This window comes from Eutrigla gurnardus (genome assembly GCF_963514095.1).
Source record: "Eutrigla gurnardus genome assembly, chromosome: 10".
NCBI lineage: Eukaryota > Metazoa > Chordata > Actinopteri > Perciformes > Triglidae > Eutrigla > Eutrigla gurnardus.
In genome coordinates this window covers 2499685-2521937 of record NC_139924.1, presented here as the reverse complement: position 1 = coordinate 2521937, position 22253 = coordinate 2499685, and the positions used below count along the sequence as shown (strand labels likewise).

The following is a 22253-nucleotide window of genomic DNA, read 5'->3' as shown; positions in this document are numbered from 1 at the left end:
TAAATAGCCACATTGGGAGTAAACAGTGGGATTCAAAATAGGACACAAATTACAAGAACAATTCAAATTAATTTCTTACTTATGCAACCTGTCAACTGGCCAGGACAACCCGCCTACAGATTCATTTTTTCCCTCAGATCATATTTACTTTACGCAGGTAAACCCATTCATCAGAAGTTATTAGGCATTAAACATGGGGTTTGCTTTGATCCAGACTAAAGATGCGTTCACACCAAACGCAAAATACATTTTCACCTAGTGTTTTGCGCAGGTTCGACAGCAGGATCAGTTGTGTTTATTCGTGTCACCTGCGCTAAAATCACTATTCACCACTATTGCTGCTTTGTGCTGTGAAGTCCCAGATACACCAGGAAACCAGAATAAAGTATTCATCTGTGATTTAATATCAATAACCAGATGAAAAGTATGCTGAAATAACTCCATAATGATGGTGGTCAGTAAAAAGTGTGAAGTTTTGTTAAAAAGTGTTTGCTTTGTTAGGTCTGTCTGCAAGACCACAAGCTAACTACTTTTAAAATGCTTGTTTTCTGAATGGAGTCTGGTTTATGGTGCTAGGCTACGCTAACATTGTAGCTGCACCATCAACACTCCAAATAAGGTCATCTAGACATAAAAACGGCAGAGACCTTGTTGTTTGGGCTCTGGTTTCTCCACATAGTCTGGTCTGGTCTCTGGACTAATGTGAGCTACTATCCTAGACCTCTGGGGGACCACAGCCAGTCTGTGGTTTCTCCACATAGTCTGGTCTGGTCTCTGGACATCTATAAGGTACTATCATAGACCTCTGGGGGACCACAGTCTCTGGAGTCTCCACAAAGTCTGGACTGGTCTCTGGACAGCTATAAAGTACTATCATAGACCTCTGGGGGACCACAGACTGAAAATGAAGAATCTCAACGCTGATAGGCTTTTGTGTCGCGTGCATTGAATTTGCATGTAATAGTGCCGCGTCATAAAATTGCTTTGCGTTTGGAGTGAACACACCCTAACAAGTTGTTCCGCTACATGTATGTGGGCTGTCATGCTGGTAAATATAGTCTTTAAACAGCTCAGATGAAAAGCTGTGACAAAAACCCATATAGCCAGTTTGTAAGATACACCAGCTGCATGCAACGTGTCATTTATTTTTTATAGGGGAAGATAAGTAGCAGCTTGGATAACCTGTATGTACATTTCCATGCATGATTTTAAAAAAATTAAATATGAGTTTGCTAGTCACTTCCTACTTTTGTGATGGTCATAAAAGAAAACCAACAGGTTAATTACGGTCTGTAATATTTTATTAAAGAAAAGGCTTTTCTTTGTCACAAGTAGATATTACTTCCTATGAACACAAAGACCTCCTGTTACAGGTGATGAGCATATCTCTGAGAGAACAACAGTATACTGTAGCCTTTATACAAATAAAAAGCTTTCAATGCAATTTGCAGCTGAATTTCAACACATCACAGCGTAGCGGTCTGTGGGATCACAGTTAACGTTTCATACAGAGACCAAACAAACTAGAAGTAAAACCAGAGACTGTCCGTGGAACAAACTACAAGGCTGCTGCCGTATTTATGCCGAGATGACGTTATGTTCAGTGTTTATGTAGCCGCTACGGTGTTAGCCTAGCTTAGCTCTGAGCGAGCCGAACGCCAAAACAAGCATTTTTAAAGTTATTTGTATCTTAACGGACAAACTTAACAAACCATGACTTCAGACTTTTTACTCATCGTCGTAACTTCAGCATACTCTTTATCCGTGTATTGTAATAAAATCACTAATGTGTTTACTGACAGCGACCGCTGCTGTGAATGCAGCTCTATGAGACTCACCGCCCCCCCTCCGGGTAAAGGTAGAAACTCAGACGCTGTTTAGTTTCCTGGTGTTTCTGGGACTTCACAATATGTACAAAGCAGTATTAGTGTTTATTTCAGCCATGAATGAATGATTATTAATGAAACATTATCAGTGTAAATGCAGCGGGTGCCGGTCGGATTTCTCTCTCAGCCGTGTCTCTGTTATGTGTAACGCCACAGACTGTCCAAGTTCCACCTTTGGCGCTCCGTAAACAATACGGAATAAGAATAATTGATTTTTGACATTTGTGAACTGATTCAGAATCGTCCACGTCCGCATCGCATTGCATCTACAAATCGATTTTTCCCCACCCCTAGAGTCTATATTTATTGTAGGCTGTAGACTGCACAGTGAAGCTGTACTTTTGTGACTGAACATGATGGAAAGTTTTTCTTTAGTCATTGAAATAGGCAGATCAAATGAAAATAGTCAAGAATCCACTGTGTTGTCTGCCTGCAGCCATCTGAAGGCGGCAGGTATGTGCTCCTTGAATTCCACATAATTTTTTATATGCCAAATGGGTGTGACTCAATTCAATCTTGTGCAACCTGAACCATCAGTGCTCTTTTGCACTTCAAAGTGTACACAGCTTTCTTGGTTAGTCATCAGCAGTGTAGGAGATGGTGATGTTGTTGGAAAATAGTTAGCGCATTTCATAATGAAAAGCCTTCGAAAAGTTGGGCAACAGGCTTAGAAGGGCATTCCAGATGTCCCCCTCCCCAGCAACACTTTCCAATCCATGGTATTCCCACTCTGTGAAGGCCGATCCTTTCCCCAACAAGCACCTTTCAGCTATATTAGGTTGGCTTGGCAAATGCCTGGGTTGAAGGTGGCAGCCCTGGCCTTGACCTCGCTGCTTCCTGGGCCTGTGGACTTAGTGTCGCTTTGCCCTCTCTCTCCCAGCGTGGAGGAACAGGGCTCCCGGAGCAGCTGTCAAACCCTGTCCAGAGGACTTTGGGAGGGGCCCGCGGTGATTTTGGCATCAACACCCAACACGTCTTGAAACATGGAGGCCGTCTCGTTAACCGTTGTGGGTGTGACTGTTTCCCTTCCTCTAACCTCAACCCTGTTTCTTTCAGGTTCTAAAGCACACAATGATGGATGGTGTGTATGTGGAGGTTGAAGCCACGGATAACTCTGGTAAGTGCTGTAAATCCTTGAAGCTACTAAATAATATTACTGATGATAGGTTGTGTTTATATAGCTCTTTTCCAAAACACAGTTGAACAAGTTGCTTTTCAATTACAATAAGGGGATGCTAATGAGTGGTCACATTTAAAACATTGCAATAGAAACAAGCTATGAAAGACAAGTTAGACAGAATATAGGTGCAATAATTCATCAAATGAATTGCTGCAAGGCAAAGTTATAACAATTAGTCTCAATTAGTATGCTAGAGAGAAAAGGAGGCTGCATCTGCATATAAATGACCATTTTTTGCAGTGTGGGTATGGTTAGATGACAAAGAGTGGTTTAGAGTGTTTTAGGGTTGAACTAAGTGAACACTGTTTTTAGAATCTTCTCACCGCCGACCTGGCCGTCAGACTGCCCTTTCCGATGGGGGACTGAGCCATTAACGATGCTTTCTACTAAACCACCAGACTCATTGTGTCGTTGCTACTCTACAGCTGTCTTGATGGGTTGGTTTGCGTTATTCTGTGACCTGTGATTGACCAAAGTCACACAATAACATAAACTAACCCATCCAGGCAGCGAAAGACCAGCAACTCCCATGTTCTCTGAGGTGCACTTACTGTTTTGGTCAAAGGAGTCTTGTGGCTTTGAAGGCAGTGATACATGATTCAGTGCTGCTGGTCCTCCTGTCGGTTTCTCTAAACTCCATCTACTCTATGTAATAGAGGTTCAATAGTGAAGGAGTGGCTTCATGTGAGTATTTGTGTGTTCTCAGGAATGAGTGTCCTCCAATGTGCTTCTGTGGCTCTGCAAGCCACCGTGCGTAAGCTGGAAAGCAGCAAGTTGCCCAGTCACACCAGACTGCACACGCTCCGCCAAGAGCAGTTGATGGAGACCCTGGAGTGTCTGCTGCAGATGGGCAGCTACTTTCACACCATGGTAGGACACATCGTTTTCATTGATTTCTGAGCAGTTATTCTAACACTGTAATGACGGAAAACCACGTGCTGTTGTCTTACAGCTACATTTGAAATGTCATTTGGAGAAAATGATATCGAATAAAATGTCAAAGGAAAGCTAATGTGTTAGACTCCTCCTCCTGTATGGCTGCTGTCTGAGCCAGGAGACGATCCAGATTAAACAGGTCTGAAAACATCGCAATATTGTAGTTCAGGGGCCCGTTCCAGAAAGCAGGCTCAACCAACTCTGAACTTAACCCTGAACTCTGAGTTGACCAACTCTGAGATGGGCAACTCTGAGTTTTGGGTTCCAGAACAGCAGTTCTGAATTATTTCAATCAACTCTGAGTTACGCACGTGCCTGCTGACTCTACAAAGCCATCATCAATAGAGCTCCGATACTACGATTCACCATGGCAACGGGGAGAGTGTTATTAGATACAGTATAACTTCCTGTTTATGGAGAAAACAAGCTCATCCTTATAAAGCGGAGCAACGTAACTGCATCAAAGTAGAGATAGTTGGTGTGGCGGACATTTACGGCCCGACTTAATATGTATAACTGAATGAAACAGTCTATTGGTCTAAAGGTGATCAGTCTTTATTTTCAGGTCTGCAGCGTGGCACTGTGGTGTAACGGTTAGCACGGTTAGGTTCACGGAGTATGTTGCCCAGGTAACTGACTCAGAGTTATGCTAAACTGGCTTTATGAAACCGAAAAACCAGCAGAGTTGCCCTCATCTCAGGGTTAACTAACTCAGGGTTCTCACTAAACCTGCTTTCTGAAACGGGCCCCTGCTATTGGAGGAATCGTGAAGAACATGAACTAAGAATGAATCAATTATAAACTTGGTAAACAAATGTGCCTCTATATGGCAACCTATAAATTGTTCTATCCTCTTGTCAAGTATTCTATTGTATGATGATAATAATAAATAATAAGGTGCTTTTTTGGATACTCAAATATTATTTACATGAAATGCAGGACAAATACAGATTATAAAATAAAATACTCCGACACATGAGTGGAAAAGAAACGAGATACAAATACAACATTTAGGGGCTTGACAGTTCAAGTGTGGGGGTGTGGGCGGTGGGAGTCAGGCGTGGGAGGGAGGGAGTTCCACAGGGTCAGGGCAGCAGTAGCAAAGGCTCTGTCCAAGCTGCAGTGCTTGGTCCTGGTGATGGGGGTGAAGGTTTGCATCAGAGGAGGAGGTCTGTGACGTTAGTGAGGACATGGTAGTTGATGGAGGATGTTGAAGGTAATGGCATGTTGTGAGAGGACTTTACGTAATGAAGAGTAGATTCTAAGGCTGCAGCCATTTTATTATTTGAAGTTGACTGGTCTATTTTGAGATGTTCTTGTTTTCACCACTAGCTCTCAGCATGCCTTTAGGGCCTGAATGTTCCACCTCTGATGGTTCAACAGTGAAGCACCTTAAAAGGATCAAAGCTAGTGACAAAGTCAAACATCTCATGACTGAATTCCTGTCAACCCCAACTACAGTTTACTTTGAGCTTAATGATGATGATATTTGCTTAAGGCCTAGAGGAAAGTCTAGTGTTAGCATTCAAACACTCCTCAACATGGTCTGGTCTGGTCTCTGGACTAATGTGAGCTACTATCTAGACCTCTCCGGGATCACAGACAGTCTTTGGTTCCTCCACATAGTCTGGTCTGGTCTCTGGACTAATGTGAGCTACTATCTAGACCTATGGGGGACCACAGACACAGGAGACCGTATTTGGTTCCTCCATTCATGGACGTCAAAGGCAAAAAAAAACGTGGGTGGGACAATGAAACGGGGGGTCTGGTGGTCCTCCCCCCAAATGTTTAAACCAAGTAGATTTCCTGTATTCTGATGCATTTTAACATTGTTTGATACTTTTATCTGCTATAACATGAGATAGAAATATGGCTACATGTTGTAAAGTGGCTGGCTCCCGTCACATCACATATTTAAAACGATTAAAAAGCTAAAAGTACATAAATGGATTCCAGGACTAATTGACCAGAGGATCTATTTATATCACAATCTGTGTTAAATGCATTTCTGTGGATGTTATTCAGAGTATATTCTCCAAGAGACTAACTATCTCTCTCTCTCTCTCTCTCTCTCTCTCTCTCTCTCTCTCTCTCTCTCTCTCTCTCTCTCTCTCTCTCTCTCTCAGGGGAGCCAGAGTGTGCAGCCTAGAACGGGTTGAACCTGTGGCTCTTCCGCCCGGCAGGGCCGTCTGGAACCCGACAGTAATGTTCTGAGTTGGTTCAGGCTGGAATTCAAATGGAGAGAGTCCCTAATTAGTGGAGTTTATTTTCTCTCCGAGTTTGAGTTCAGGCCTGATATGTCAAGCATCTGGGCTTTTGTGTTTGGTAAAAAATGTCTGACTTGCAATCAGGTATTTATTGTAGCCTGCACAAAACAAGTTTAGGTGCCCATTAGTTGGTTTCTGTGAAACTTCCATTGTTTGTTACATTGAAGTAACAAGCTGTCCTCAGTTAGTGTGTCTGCTGAGATCAAGATGTCAAATCCTATGATGTGGCCGTTTAGAAGGGTCCTGTAGGGATTGAAAAGCCCAGTAGGGGGGTAAAGTGCCCTGAAGCATAGCGTTTGAAGTTAGTGTGTAATATTAACACAGATTGTTGGTCACCACTGTAAACGGTGTCTTCCAACATGTCTGTGACATCAGGGCAAAGACTTCTTAATCATTCTTTTTTTAAGGGTTTTAAGACGTTTACCTCCCACTGGGTTCCTTCTTTGTAGCCATCAAATACACATCTTCTCAAAGACGTTTGTACTCGAGGACATTAACATATTTTATTACATATTTGATGGTGATGGGGAGTTAATCAAGTTTCATTTGACTGCATAAGTGAAAACATGTCCAAACCATGGTTAGCCTGTCAAGTGCAGCGGTGGAGTTTTGGTTCTGTTTATGCTAGAGCTGTCAATTTTCCTCTATAATAATATTCTAATTTCATTCCATATTTTTTTCAATATTTGAATTATATTCACATTGTAATGCTCAAATTCAGCCTATTATTAATATTAACTCCACTACACAGGCTTATTCGTTGCCAATGCCATTATCGCAATGTGGTTGTTTTACTTCCTGTCCACTAGAGGGCGTTCCAAAAACATCACCAATAAATATGTTGAATTACCAACAGGTGACTGCTTTCTAGATACGTAATAATTAAGCTGTCACCTTTACTGGACAGGAAGTTAAACAACCACATCGACGCTGTGATGGTGAACTTCACTTGTTCATCAGACTTTATGTGACAAAAGCATTCGTTTATGCGTGTAGGCCAAGGTGAAGAGGGCGAGATTTGCTAATGTTCGACAACACGTTTATTAAAACACACATTTGAACTGTATTTAAATTGTATTTGATTCCTGGATTTCATTCCAACAGCCGTAGTTTATGCATTACGTCTTAAAGTAGGAATAGTGAAGTTTGTCATGTGTGCTACACATATCAGCTGTACTTTATATAATGTCATGTGGTCGCTTTCTTACCGGTGAGAGTATCAGTTTCATCTCTTTTTTTATAGAGAAACATTGATTAGCCTAGCTAGCTTAGCTCAAAGGAGTATCATCATATTTAATATGCGCAGAAGTATAAAACAAACATCGATAGAAACAAAGATCTTCTAGATGTCCACGCAATTTGGATTATAACTTTAACAAGTGTGTTCACATGTATCAACATTTATTATTACGTTATTTATACACACACACACACTCACTCGCACACACACACACACACACACACACACACACACACACACACATATATATATATATACATATATGTATATATACATCGGGGCACTCGGGTTACTGCCCCGAGTGCCCCCACTACCACGGGGACCACGCTAGCCTTGACCTTCCATATCTGTTCCAGCTGCTCTTTCAACCCTTGGTACTTCTCAATTTTCTCGTGTTCCTTCTTCCTGATGTTGGCGTCAGCTGGGATCGCCACATCTATCACCACCACTGTCTTCTGCTCTTTGTCCACCACCACTATGTCCGGTTGGTTAGCCAGCAGCTGTCAGTCTGGAAGTTGAAGTCCCACAGAACCTTGACCCTGTTGTTCTCAGTCACCTTCTGTGGTATGGCCCATTGGGATTTTGGTACTTCTATTCCATACTGGTTACAGATGTTCCTGTGTACTATCCCAGCCACTTGGTTGTGCCTCTCCATGTACGCTGATCCAGCTAGCATCTTACACCCTGCTACTATGTGCTGGACTGTCTCAGGGGCTTCTTTGCACAGTCTGCATCTTGGGTCTGATCTGCTCTGGTAGATCCTGGCCTCTATGGCTCTTGTGCTTATGGCCTGTTCTTGTGCTGCCATAATTAGTGCCTCTGTGCTGTGCAGATGGACGAGGGCAGAAAATACGGAGTTGTTGGAATGCTACTATATATATATATATATATATATATATATATATATATATATATATATATATATATATATATATATATATATATATATATATATATATATATATAGCTACATCCTCACTGCAGCGGCCGCGGCTCCCTCTCTCTCCCTAATAATAATAATAATAATAATGACTTTGTGACCTTGCCTGAGCATTCGTCATATCTTAATATATGAAGGTTGCTGTTGTGCTCAACAAACCTGTTTATAGCCGACTATTCCATCTGTTGTCTAATTGATAATGACTATCCAGCAGTAGTGACTGTAACAGCATCAGGGTGATCATTTCTCTCCTCATGTTACCGTGGCGATGATGGGACACTGCTATGGTCTGAGATCAGCGTTTTTGGATTAATTTGTTGGTGTGACCAGTTTAAACAGCTACGTCTAGGTGCGGCGAGGGATTTTTTCCTCCCAACAGGATGATGATGACGTTTTGCCGAGAGATCCCAACACCAGTAACGATGGTGTCTTCAGATAAAACGTTCACCCATCTCAACAATCTGTTCACCCCGGCTGTCTACAACAATCTAATGATAAAGATATTATTCATATATCTATATGCTTTCTAGTTGTGTCATATTTTGTTTTCTGTATGACAATTTCTGTATTAATTTTGACCTGTTTGAAATTTAAAAAATCTAAAAAATCTAAAAAAAACAAAAAAACAATACATCCACGGTAACGTTAGACGTCATGCTGGGCCAAATAACAGAGTTCATGAAGTTGCATTGATTTACATTATGATGCATTCAGGCTCTATTCAGTACAAATGAGAATGTGGTGAAGGTAAATTGAACGCTATCATGATGTGTTCAAATGTCATTTTGTAAAATGTGCATTATTTAATATACATACAGTTGTTTAAGGGGTGTTTTCACAGCAATATCACATTTATTAGAAGGGAATTATGACCTGTTTACCTTTTTTATGTTTTTGACACACTGGTATTGGATCAGTAGTTGGTATCACAACTCTAGTATTGCCGGTCTGATGTATTAATATATATTAAGTTTTGGGACATAGCTGGAGGTTTTATCTTTATATTAGACAGCTTTTTATAATGTTGTGTCATTGATGGGGTGCCCTTGGGAACTGTACCTCTGATTGGTTAAAGCCATATTGTCTTTGCAGTAGCTGATTGACTGTTAAGCATCATGAGTATTATTTTTGTGGGTTAAAGTTTACTGGGATGTGTACTTATGTGATGACGTGGTCTGTTTTACAGTGATGTGCTGGTGGGCAACAGTGGCGAGGATACACATGAATGTAGCCAGCAACTTGTTCAAGTGATCGATGGTACTAAGTGGTACCACAGCGAGTGTGAAAATAATGACTCGGAGCAAAATTTTAATCGTGGGTTCTGCTTTATTTTCAAAGTGTGAATGCAATCGCCACAAGTAAACAGCCAATGTGAAACCTGCCATGATGCAAAATTCACTTCATCATCATGTTAATCTTCATTTTGGTGACTAAAACTCAGTCTGTTTGCTCTGCTCTGAAGAAATGAGATTTCACACAGAAATAAGGGAGTATGTCTGTGTTATAGCTGTGATCATGCAGCAGTTTATATCTGTTCACCAAGAATAATGTGTAAAAACTGCATTTTTGTCCACAATGTTTTACATTGGTGGTGGGTATTGGTTGTCATCACAATATGTAACAATAACAATGTGTGCATGTTCAATAAACGCCGGGGTTTCAATTAACATTGTCCGTCAACTTGCTGTTTCTGGACTTGAAGGTGCCAAAAATACATGAAATAACTCACCGAGGATTATAATTATAAAGACATGTGTCATCTAATGAAACATGAGAAATACTGGCAATGAAGAGACTCATTCAAACTAAACTAGAATACAATGGGTATTAAATACAAGAATATAATGACAGTGTTAGAAATGATGTAATTAAAGGTCTCGGCAAACAAACGTCTTCAGCTGACCTGCAGGCTTCTGGGAGTTTTATCTAGGCATGGAGCGTAAACACAGATCGCTTTAGTTTTGATTTGGGGGCGGAAAGTAGAACTGGACCAGACCACCTGAGACGGTTTATAAGGAAGCAGATCAGAAACGATCCATTGAGGGTTTTACATCAACATGCCATAACATTATGCACACTGACATGTGAAGTGAAAAACACTGATTATCTTGTTACCATGGCACCCGTCAGTGGGCGGAATCTATTAGGCAGCAGACCATTTTGTCCTCAAAGTTGAGTTTTAGAAGCAGAAAAAAGGGGCAAGCGTCAAGATTTAAGAGACTTTGACAAATTGACGAATGACTAGACAACTGGGTCAGAACCAACAGAACTGCAGCTCTTGTGGGGTTCCCGGTCTGCAGTGGTCAGTACCTTTCAAAAGTGGTCCAAGGAAGGTAAACCAGTGAACCAGTGACAGGGTCATGGGCGGGCAAGGTTCATTGATGCAAATTCCATTACAAATGTGTAATAATTCATTATTTATGATACACATGTTAACTTTATTTGCAACAGGTCAGATTTATGTAGATTTGTGTGTCATCTGAGTTCAAGTTATCAAGCTAATTTCAGCTTCTTCTCAATTTAAGTTCATGTTGAAATGATGTTAATGTTTCTCCTAACTGGACCGTAGATTTGCCCACAATTCACACATGCTGTAGAACTTGTTATTCCTGGCAGGATCCATAGATTTATACTGCTGATACAAAAGATTAATAGCAACTGGAAGTAAAAACCTCAGATAAAACTAACAGCAACAAGTCCTAGTATTGTGGTAAATTCATTCAAATAGTAGTAATAGTACAAATTAATTGAGAATGAGTGCTGAACATCATGCTATTTTAGGCTATTTAGCCTAAATATCTGACATTAAAGCAGCGGATTAGCACATTCCTCCAGCTGTCAGCCTCTTTCATGTGTCTCCTGAGGACCACCTAGATCAGTTGGGGCTTGCTGGATCAGCGTGGGTGGCTTTGTGATCTGCGGGTTTCACACAGCCTTTACCTGGGAAAGAGAGCACGATGACTAATTGGCCAAATGTCGAGTGACTAACACAACTCAGGCTTACTCACGTTACTCACAAATAACAAGTTGAATTCCACTGCACAGTTGCAAACAGATCTGATTGTGAAAATGAAGGTTGAATGTGTTGCAACGCTCCGTGACAGAAAAACATCAGGAGGAGCAGAAAGAATGCCTCATGTGGTTTACCTGAGGGCTCATCAGACCGGTTCCATATTTCAGTTGGATGAAAGGTTTAACTGCATGCAGCTGTTGTTCTGGAAGGAGTATGTAATATCATATTAAATGGTAAATATTGCCATAACCAGGATCAAAATGTTTGAATAAAAGTATTCAAACAGTCATTTTTATGTTGACTCTTCTTCGTAGACTTACGTATGTTTGTCCTCTTTCCTTCTATCCTTTTATTATATATGCTTGTCATAAGTGAGTGAAATCTCCATATATATTAATCTGGTTAATATCATAGGCTTCAGTTCAGTTCAACTTCTTCATGCAGTGTTTTAAACACATCGTTTTCGCGAACACGAAATGGAGCGGTGTTGTTTTCGCCTCTTTCACCCTGAGAGCTGGTTTCAAAAAGGTGTGTTTTCAGGCCTCGAAAACGCCGGATCCATATGGACGGCTGGTCGAAACACACAAGACTTGTGTGTTTACCCACAAAAAACGTCTTTGTATGGACTGGGCCTCAACCCACAAGCCACTCAACATGATGCTCAAGTAGCTCAGGAAAATCATATGGGTGTGGTCAGATATGGGTGTGGTCAGATATGGGTTAGGTCATATATGGGTGTGGTCAGATAGGGGTTAGTTCAGAAATGGGTGTGGTCTGATATGGGTGTGGTCAGATAGGGGTTAGTTCAGATATGGTTTCGGTCAGATATGGGTGTGGTCAGATATGGGAAGGTATATTCAGAGAAGAAGCAGGGTTCGAGTGTCATCTCTGTGGGGAGTCTCCAAAAAAAGCCATGCAGCCAAGGCTGGATGAGCCCCTGGCCAGCTACATCTTTAGACAGGTATATACGTATGAAAGAAAATACACTTAGGAGGAAAATGAGCTCTGTATAAGGCTGGTACACCCTGGACCGGGCACCAGTCTATCACAGGGCTGACACATAGGGACTTTGAGGCATCAAATAACCGTAGAGAGGACCCAACACAGACTTTCATCATTCTCTCTTTGTTTCAAAACCCTTGTGCTTTATCAAAATGTGTGTTTCCATCAGGGGCCAAACGAGAATTTTGGGTTGCAAACCATTTGTTATACATACTCAAACATAACAAGGCATCCCATAGGATAATCACATCGTTGGTTGGGTCATCAAATGCATCACCTGCATTGCCTTGCCACATTTGTATGCTATACATATTGTGGTGCCATCTTGTGGTTAAACTAAACTACAGTATATCAATCCAGCCAAAGGAACACACCAAGAATGAAATTCCAATTACATTTCCTACAAATTAAATTTGCTGAGTCTCAAGTCTCAGGCTATGGGCATGAGACATGCATTTCAACCTGCTGTCAACAGCAAATTATATAGTCTTATTTTTATACATTTAGTTCTCAAACAAATATATTACAATGATGCTCTTTTTAAATAGACTAGATTTGATCTGATATGATCCTCTGCTGACTACCTCCATCTTTTCCACCTCAGACAGGCTCAGGAGGGTTTAGAGCTGCTGCATGATCCACTCACTTGCTTTAGATTCTGTTCCAGTTGATGGGCTGTCTGGACGTTGTAAAGTAGCAGCAGTGTACGTTGTGCTTGTTGTTCCTTCAATCTCAGGCATATCTTAGCATACATACACATATAGTTATCATTTAGTAAAGATACACAGTTATTCATAGATTGCCACAGATCAGGGAATAAATATGAGTGAAAAAAGATGAAGAATTTACTTTTAAAACTATTTTTTGATGGGAATAAGTGATTTTGATGTGTATCATAAGATGGTTGCAGTCGAATATGAATGATTATTCCACATCATGTTGTCAACTTGTGACAGTTCAAGTGGCACAATATATTTATTATTGTTTTGTTAATAATGTTGTTACTGTAACCATAATTAATGCAATTCTAGTTGCATACTTCACTTTATTGCACCAGAGAATAGGTGTGTATTTATGTTATAGGATAAGATTGTCTTTATTGTCCCCGAGGGGCAATTTGGTTTGCAAACAGTCATTAACACAGCCAATACACATCATAAAATAAATATTTTTAAAAAACACTGCAAGAGGGCGCCCCCTGACATTCTGCGCCCCAATAACTGGCCCTGCTCACACGCCACACCTAGCATTTCTCACACAGAGAAATTACCAGGAAAACAAAACCAATTTGTTTTAACTGCGACAGTGTCTCGCTTTGAGTGACAAGGTGGATGAGCTGGTTTGTTGACATTTTGGATGTTGTGGGCTCTACGGTGGCTCTGAGTGGTAAAAAAAAACTTCTAAACACATTTTGACATTTTCAACCTGTTCATCCTCAGGTTCTCAAGTGGGGACACATGTCCTGGTTGGCCTGCCATTCTGGTACCTTCCACACCCTGACTCTTCTCCAACATCACTTCTGGTGGCCAACCATATCTGCTGACAGTCTACATTCAAACCTCAACAATCAGGTTGACCTTTCAAGGTTTGTACTGAGTTCTTCTGCTATGATATGTATAGGCTAATCCATCCATCGTCTACCACTTATCCTGTATTCAGGGGTAGAGGGGGGGCTGGAGCCGATCCCAGCTGACATTGGGCAAAGAGAGAGAAGCTTGAGAGATGTTTAAACACATGTTTGGAACTTTGGAATAATATGTAGCCTATAGTTAATTTTGGGCCACACATGCATTACATTCATCTCACACATTTTGAATGGGATTCATGTGCATAAAGGCCTACTCTTGGAAACCACTGTGCTTCAGTTTTGTAACTGGTTGTCTTACTTCCTTTTTGATTAGCCTATTTCAATTCCATCCTTGCTAATTATTAAATTATTAAAGTCAAGGATAAAGCTGCTCATTTTCCAGAACATTTAAAGGACGTGTGACACCTGTGTCACGGTGGGTTCTTATGGGTTAATAAGTCAAAACTTCAGGCGCCGTCTTCATCGACAGTCACTGAAAAATTACTAAATAGTAAACTAAATAAATTCCACTGGACGCTCCAAACCTGGCGGTGGTAAAACTTAGAAACGTAACGTTAATAAATCCAAGCTTTCGGTGTCGTCTCTCCGGTGTTTCCTGCGCTGGAGGAGGCTGCTGCTGCCGCGACGTCAGTGCAGACGAACTGTGGTGCTCAACGGTCACAACACAAAAATAGGCGCAACTTTTAAATATTTTCTCTTTATCTGGTCAAATTAAAGTGACATAAGGTAACGTAACTATAGACTGTATAAAATATAGAAGACATCATTTCATATTAAGAATGACTATTTCAGCTCTGACTAATGATTATCCTTCAAATTTCAAATTTGAATGATCATGTTATTTTTCCGAGATTCTCAGCTGTAAGCAGTAAATAACTGTGAAAAGAAACATTTGACCGTTGGGATGCTTGAGCAAGCGTCATGACTCCCAGAATGCTTTGCTTTCACAGCAATACACTGTACAATCGTAATACAGTAGTTCACCCTTAGAATTTCACTGTCAATCTACAGGGAAGTATTACAGTGTGGTGCAAAACGGCCCGCCGTTGCCACGCAACAGGTACAGTAGGCTATTCGTATTTGTCAACATGGGGAAAAAGAGGTCGGGGAAAAAGAGGTCGGAGAAAAAGCGGAATGTGGTGGCGTGGGCCAACACAGCCGAGTGGGACCAGGTCCTGGAGTACCTCTACTCCAAGGACCCCGCTTTGCAGAGGTACGCGCTGCAGCGGATATCCGCCCGGAGATGCCGGTACGCCAGCAGCAGCCCTGTGGAGGTGGACTGCACCGCGGACCTGGTCCGGTGCCTGTGAAGAATTTAATTTGCCTGAATAGTATTTAACAGAATAAATACTAATAAATATGTTAGTGACATTTGATTAAAAAGAGTAAAACAATTATTACAAGTATTTGAGGTGTTATAGAGATGTGTTCAAGAGATAAAAACAGTTACAATTCATTTGTAGGTGATAAAAACATGTGTACAGTGATTAAAAAGTCATTACAGTGCACTTTGGATGTGTGTTCGATGATCGATTAGGCACTTTGGATATGTGTTCGATGATTGATTAGTTTTGTCTACAGGCCTGAAGGGGGAGCCCTTGCCGCGCGATGCTTCACTGTTAATGAAGCTGGCAAGGATTCAACACCGTGTCTGTTCTTCTTTATTTCATATACCCCTCTTCAGGTACCACAAACACGGTTTGCATTATGTGGTTGTGCTGTATTTTAATTACAATGTATGTATACCCTGACGTGAAGCGAAGTCGTGCGGAGAATGTTATTTTGCATGTTACTTTGTTGTTAAGTCCTTGTGTAGCTCCTCGTACGGTATGAGCTAGCTAGCTAGCCACCTGTGGCTCACGGACAGTGTTGGGCAAGTTACTTCAAAAGCGTAATGCATTATTTATTACTTGTTACTGTCATTTCAAAGTAATTAGTTACATTACAATATTACTGTATTTGAATTGTAAGGCATTACACTACTTTTACATTACTTTTGCATTACTTTGGAAAAGTGTGAAAGCCGGTCCGTGTAACTCTTACACTATGTTAATTAAGCGCTGTTGTTAGCAGGCTCCATGAGCTGGACACCGACTCACGGAGCGGGTCAGAGCGCAGCCGACCCGGCACACCGAGGATCAACAGCTGAGGGGGGCGGCGAAGAGGCAGAGGCTCCGATTCTCCCCGGTTTTGAACCGCTTTTATGTCCGCGTCATAACGCTTTTGGTGTGTGTTTAAAACAGTAGGTTTATTTCAAAACGCGATCGTCAGACGCTGTCAGAGCGTTAATGAACAGTGTTTTAGAGCTCCCCTAAATGTCTCAGGTAGGCTTTCAGGTAATTTCGCAGCATAACACAGCGCCTTCCGGGTCATTAAAAAAGACGTACGGCAAATCTGGAATGAAAATGGCCCTGTTATTTCATCCCCGAATCCCATTCATGAACACAATATCTAATATCAGTTAACGAGTCGTTTTCCGTTTTTAAAACGAATAACGGGATACGAGTCATTTTCCGTTTTTCGTTCTTTTATTTTGAAGCGAAAAACATCACATCCTGCTGTGTAATGAGCTGCATTGAACACAAGAAGATCTATTGAGAACACAGAATCCATATTTCCTTTTATTTTGGCGAAAAGTAATGCAAAAGTAATGTAAAAGTAGTGTAATGCCTTACCATTCAAAGACAGTAATATTGTAATGTAACTAATTACTTTGAAATGACAGTAACAAGTAATAAATAATGCATTACGCTTTTGAAGTAACTTGCCCAACACTGCTCACCGAGTAGTCTGTCACGTCAGAAAGAATACTGTGTGCGCGCGCGTGTGTAGAGAGCGAGAAAGAGAGGCTGAGTAACGATATGTTCATACATAAAGGTTATGTTGGGTCATATACAGTATACTCACCGGTATTATTTAATAATGTGGAGTATACGAGTATGTGTGCACACTATGTAGACAATGTTCTGTGTTTATTATTGTGTGTTAATGAAAACATGTGAATACATGTGAATGTAATATGTGTAGATGATGTTTTTCGGACTGTTAATGAAGCTGGCAAGGATTCAACACCGTGTCTGTTCTTCTTTATTTCATATACCCCTCTTCAGGGACATTACACCAGGTCCTGGACAGGTCGGGACAGCTGGACGGACACGACCTGGAACAGCCCTTATGATGGCGGCGGGGATTCCCCCGAGGCCAAGTGCTTAGGGCAAGTGAGCGAGGGCGACTCAAACTGTTTTTGAAACGCAGCCCATGTCCTGGAGTACCTCTACTCCAAGGACCCCGTTTTGCAGAGGTACGTGCTGCAGCGGATATCCGCCTGCAGATGCCGGTACGCCAGCAGCCCTGTGGAGGTGGACTGCCCCGCGGACCTGGTCCGGTGCCAGGTCCTGGACAGGTCGGGACAGCTGGACGGACACGACCTGGTACTGCTGTATGGAATCAGCCTGGTGAGGTTCGTTAACCTGATCATCGGGCAAACGCAGGGGAGGACTGCGCGTCCGCTGCGGTGGCTGGCCGGGCAGCTGGACATCCCGAAGTGGGTCGTGGAACTGAGGCACGACTTTGCGCACCGGAACCTCCCAACCTTAGAGTGGTGTCGACGGGGCTGCAAGGTCTGTTTGGAGTGGGTCCAGCAGAAATACTGGTCCAGGCAGCTGGGAGGCGGGCCTCCGGAGGACAAGGAATCAGAGGATAAGCTCGTTGCTAGGCAACAAGAAATGGAAGCCTACAAGAGGGCACGGGAACTCGTGATCTCATTTGAGAAGGAGCGGTACCAGTGTGGCAGAGCAGGTTGATCATTATTTTTATTTTATTTTTTATAATTGTAACTGTTTTTACATTATTTGTATTTGGGGTGTACTAACTTAGGGTGGCTTCCCCCCCTCCTATTTCCTGCTCACTGTGTGTCACCTCATCCTCCTCTACCTTGATTACGGGGCGGCGCCCGGAAAATTAGATCATTTGATTCAGGTGCGCGTACTCCTTCCTCTTCTCAGTAGACTTGGCATCTGCAGCATGGCTCGGGCTAGCGTTAGTGATGGGCAAAGGGAAGCTTCGAAACAGTTCAGTATGTGTTGAAGCCTTGAAACGAATATGAAACCTGACTCTACAGTGGCATCTAGTGGCCACTTCTGTGAACTACATGCTCTGGCCAAAGAAAACTCCTAAATACGTGCCACTATGAAATGAGACGGTCTTAGGTTTCCTTAAGTAAAGTAGAATACAGGTTGAATTAAAGAAACATTAAAAATAAATAAATGACACATTGTTATATGCAATACAATAATCAAAGATTTTTATTCAAAAATAATATTTGTTCAGCTCTTTTTGAGCTGAGTCCGTTTCTTTTTTTGGATAACACTTCCCCTGCTTTTGAAAAAATCCTTTCACTGGGTACACTTGTTGCAGGGACACTTAAACATTTCTTAGTCAGTTGGTACAAATTAGGGAAGACAGCACGTCGCTCTTGCCAGTATTTCAAAGGATCTGCCCGTCTTGGAATAGCCGTTTGGAAACAGAGGCGTTCCTTCAATCACTGAACTACAGTCACGTGACATGGGCGTTTCAGAACCGCTTTTCGGCACAACGTTTCGATCCGGGACTTCAGAGACACGCCGACACGCCCGTTTCGGAAGTTACATCACTAACTAGCGTGGCTGTGGCAGCGTTCAGGCAGCAGTGAGGCAACGGGCCAGTTTGGTGGCTTTTTCATACCCTCAGGTAAGTTTCCCAACAGTGTTGGTTATTGTTGTGCATTTGTAGCTTACTATGGTGGCTGACGCGTTCGCTGCTTGCAGCAGAGTCGGCCTGTCTTCCGGCTGGAGGTTGAGTGAGGGGAGAGTTGCCCCGGCATTGTTTGTGTGTGCGCAGCATCCATGCGCCGCAAAGCGTTTGCTTCCTTGGTTAAATCGAGCTCGTCTCCATTTCACATCGTCAGGTATGTTTCCTGGTTGCATTGTACGGCGCATTTGTTATGTAGCAGCATGGCTGAAATATTATTGACTTGGCAGTGGTGTTTTGCTGTCCGAAGTCGGAGGTGGGGGAGCGTGGCCTTGAAGCTGGCTCTTTGCATGGCATTCAGTTCCTACGGTAGGCTGTCTCATTTGTTTTGTGCTTGGTGTACATGTGCCTTGTCCAGCTGCCTTTAAGTATGACTTTGCTATCTCTGATTGCTGTTAACAGTTAAAGCTGCATCGTTGTGGTGCCTCCTACTGCTGGTTATTTTGTTTATTCATTATTTTTCAAAGTTTCTTTTGCCATTTAGTGTTTAATTGTTTTGGTTTCTTTTATTTTCTAAACTGATCAAACGATGGGTTCAAGGGTGTGTGTGTGTGTTTGTATGAGTGAGATTTAAAACCCCGTGTGTGTGTATATTGTGTGTAGGTTCCCCATCTTCTATTGCCTGGCCTAACAGTTGTCTCTCTCTCTTGGACAGGTGCTGGCGGTGCCACTGGTGCGAGAGACTGGCTAATTCCGGTGGTGGCGGTTCCCCTCACTTTCCTTTACAGTAGTGCACTTTGTGATGAACAATTTGTGTGGTTTTCACGTGTGGTGTAGCATAAGGACCCTTCCCCTCTCCTTCAGCAAGTCATCTCTGCCCGGTGAGCCCCAGCCCTGCACCTAGCACTTTATCGACAACTTAAGCAACGCTTTAAAGCGGCCCTATTTTAGATGGTGTAATATTAATTGTCCTGTTTATTGATCTTAGTGGGAACCTGTATTGCTTTTGTTTTACTAAAGAAAAGAACAACAATATTTAATAATAAAACTTGTTTTTTTTTGGAATCACATCTGAGCCAGTGACTATTAAACCTGTGTGTCCTTTAGTATTATAGAAGCTTAGCTATATATTTAGAATTCCTGGGGGTGAAATTCCCCTAGGTGGCGTTGTTGGCTCCTTATTCAAAATTTTCCCTCGTAGCATTGCCACACCAGGGTCTAGATGGGGTCCCTGGGGACCGGGAGAAGAAGCCCGCCCCCTTTGCAGACATGAGCTGGTTGCTAGGGGAGATCAAGCAGTTTGCTTTGCAGTCAAGTGTTCTGCTGATCGACGTGCTGCTGGAAGAGGGGTTTCTAGTTCCTACCTGCGAACAACTGGAAACACTGGGCTGCGCCGGGTCTGACGACGGGGACCCCACTGAACCCAGACTGGCTCAGAGCTTCCTGCGGTTTTGGCTGCCCCTCCTTAAGATGCTGAACTGGCCGGCCTTCATCCATCTCCTCCTGGAGAAACTGTTCATGGAGCTGAAGCTGCTGACCGACAAGCCCAACAGCCACAGGGCCTTCTACGTTTCCGCTTGGATCTCAGAAATCCTTCTCTGTAACAGCAAGAGGTTTGAATACCATTTTGAAACAAAGGGCCACAAGAAGGGCAGAATGAAGGGCAGAGTCTTCGTGAACCGCATCCAGCTGCGGTGGCAGCAGCTGCTCTCGGCGTGCCTGGAGGCTCCCTGCACCAGCACGCCTCACCTGCTCCAGTTGATCCTGGACGACATGGAGCATGCGCTCCAGCTCGTCTCCATCTACACCCAGGTGCCACAGCCGGGCCCTCCTCTGGAGCAGCAGCAGCAGCCCATTTACACTCTAGAGAGCTTGCTCGAGAAGATGCAGTATTCACGGCACCATGGCCGTCCTTGGCGCTCCATGGCGGAGGGGGAGGGGAGCGATGCCCAGGCCGAGAAGGCCGAAGTGCTCCGAGGCTCTCCGTGGCAGGTGTGTAGTGATAAAGTTCTGTGGAAGAACTTCCCTCTTGGTCAAGTCCCCGGACAGTCCGATGACCCATTACGCCTGATGGTGGACGTCTACTCAACAATGACTGTGTTTGACCAGACGGTGGAGCCGGAGAGCAACACGCCATGCAGTGTCCCGGGGACCTCGGCCCCGCTGAGAACAGCTGAGGGCCTTCTGTGGGGCCACGCTGAGTTCAGTAAGCTGAAGTCTGGACTGCAACTGTTTTGAGTTGTTGTGCAGCTGCTGGCAGTGTTGAACTTGTGCTCTCGGTAGGTTGGACAAAGCAACACAACGTTCAGAATATGACAACTTCAATAATAAACAGCAAATGTGTAAAGCAGTTGATTAATCATCATTTATCTGAACATTCACTAGTTTCAGCTTCTTAAATGTGAACGATTTGGTGCATTTCTGTTTCTATGTCATTAAGGAGGGCAACTCAGGATTAATACAATGTCCAGAGCCCAAAGTGACCTCTTCAAATGCCTTGTTTATCTCACAACCATCCAAGGGGTTTCTGACTATTTACAGACAACAGAGTTTAAAAATAATCAGCCGGTTAGTTGATGTGGTGAACATTTGTGGTGGTTTGTTGCAGCCCTCATCTAAATTCTTCTTGTTGTGTTTACAATATGTTTAACTGGTGGCTGAGACTAAAGTGAAAGCAGTGCAGACATTGAACACATCTATGAAGCATCATAGACTGCACATGACAGGGATGAACGTGATATAGAATTTGGAAATGGTTAATGAATATGGTTCTCTTCCATCCGTCATACAAGTGAAACAGCTGTCTGTCCCTCAGAGGGTTTTGAGTCGACACCTGGGGATGTTGCTCCGAGCACCGGCTGGTTTTGTGTAACACTGTTTTTACATGCATATGTTCAATAAATACTTTTCTATTGAAGGACGATGTCCTTTTGGAGTGAAAGATGTCTGATGTGGAGACTTTGTTGCACGAGCAGACATGTTAGCGGAGGGTTCAGACTCCAAGCAGCCCTGTGTCTGTCTGTCTGTCTACCTGTCTGTCTACCTACCTAGCTAGCGTGGAGGCAAACACTGACTTGTTACCAGGTACCACCTGGATGGATTTCCACAAGAAAAAACTGACATAGGTTCTTCCACAGCCAACATAGCAGCATTTGAGGAACTACGTTAAAGGCCAGAGTGTAAAGTAAAATCATATAGATTTTGGATTATTTAGATATTTACAGTTATATAATAATGCAGTCATGTAACAAATGGTGGTTTTAATTAACTACACGTAATTTACGTAGACTGTGATAGAGATGATGATGTAACTGTTTGCTGTGTTCAGGAGGAATTTTATGTTTTTGAGAATTTGCCCGAAAGTGTTGACGCCGGTTTATAAGTGTTAATATTATTATTTCGTTTAAATTGTATTATTACAATTATTATTAGTGTTTTTTTTTTTTGTTTCTTAATTATTTTCCTGGCAATAC

At 42.6% G+C, this 22253-nt stretch overlaps 2 protein-coding genes across 2 annotated transcripts in view; both read left to right on the top strand.

Annotated features, from left to right (window-relative positions):
• The window catches only part of LOC311020439 (uncharacterized protein), a gene marked incomplete at its 3' end in the record, with an annotated part of 32076 nt that extends 17987 nt beyond the window's left edge, over positions 1 to 14089 (top strand). Inside the window, exons 9-11 of the mRNA XM_084020462.1 lie at positions 2943 to 3003; positions 3773 to 3936; positions 13904 to 14089. Coding sequence (XP_083876588.1) covers positions 2943 to 3003; positions 3773 to 3936; positions 13904 to 14089 — 411 coding nt within the window. The remainder of the gene's footprint in view (positions 1 to 2942; positions 3004 to 3772; positions 3937 to 13903) is intronic.
• Positions 14090 to 15140: 1051 nt separating this feature from the next.
• On the top strand, positions 15141 to 21697 carry LOC311020438 (ribosomal biogenesis protein LAS1L-like; the record flags this gene model as incomplete). The annotated part of the gene is made up of 3 exons (XM_084020461.1): positions 15141 to 15326; positions 17412 to 17838; positions 19982 to 21697. 3 exons carry the CDS (start codon positions 15141 to 15143, stop codon positions 21016 to 21018), a joined length of 1650 nt encoding a protein of 549 aa, XP_083876587.1. The 3' UTR covers positions 21019 to 21697.
• Between the last annotated feature and the right edge of the window lie 556 nt (positions 21698 to 22253).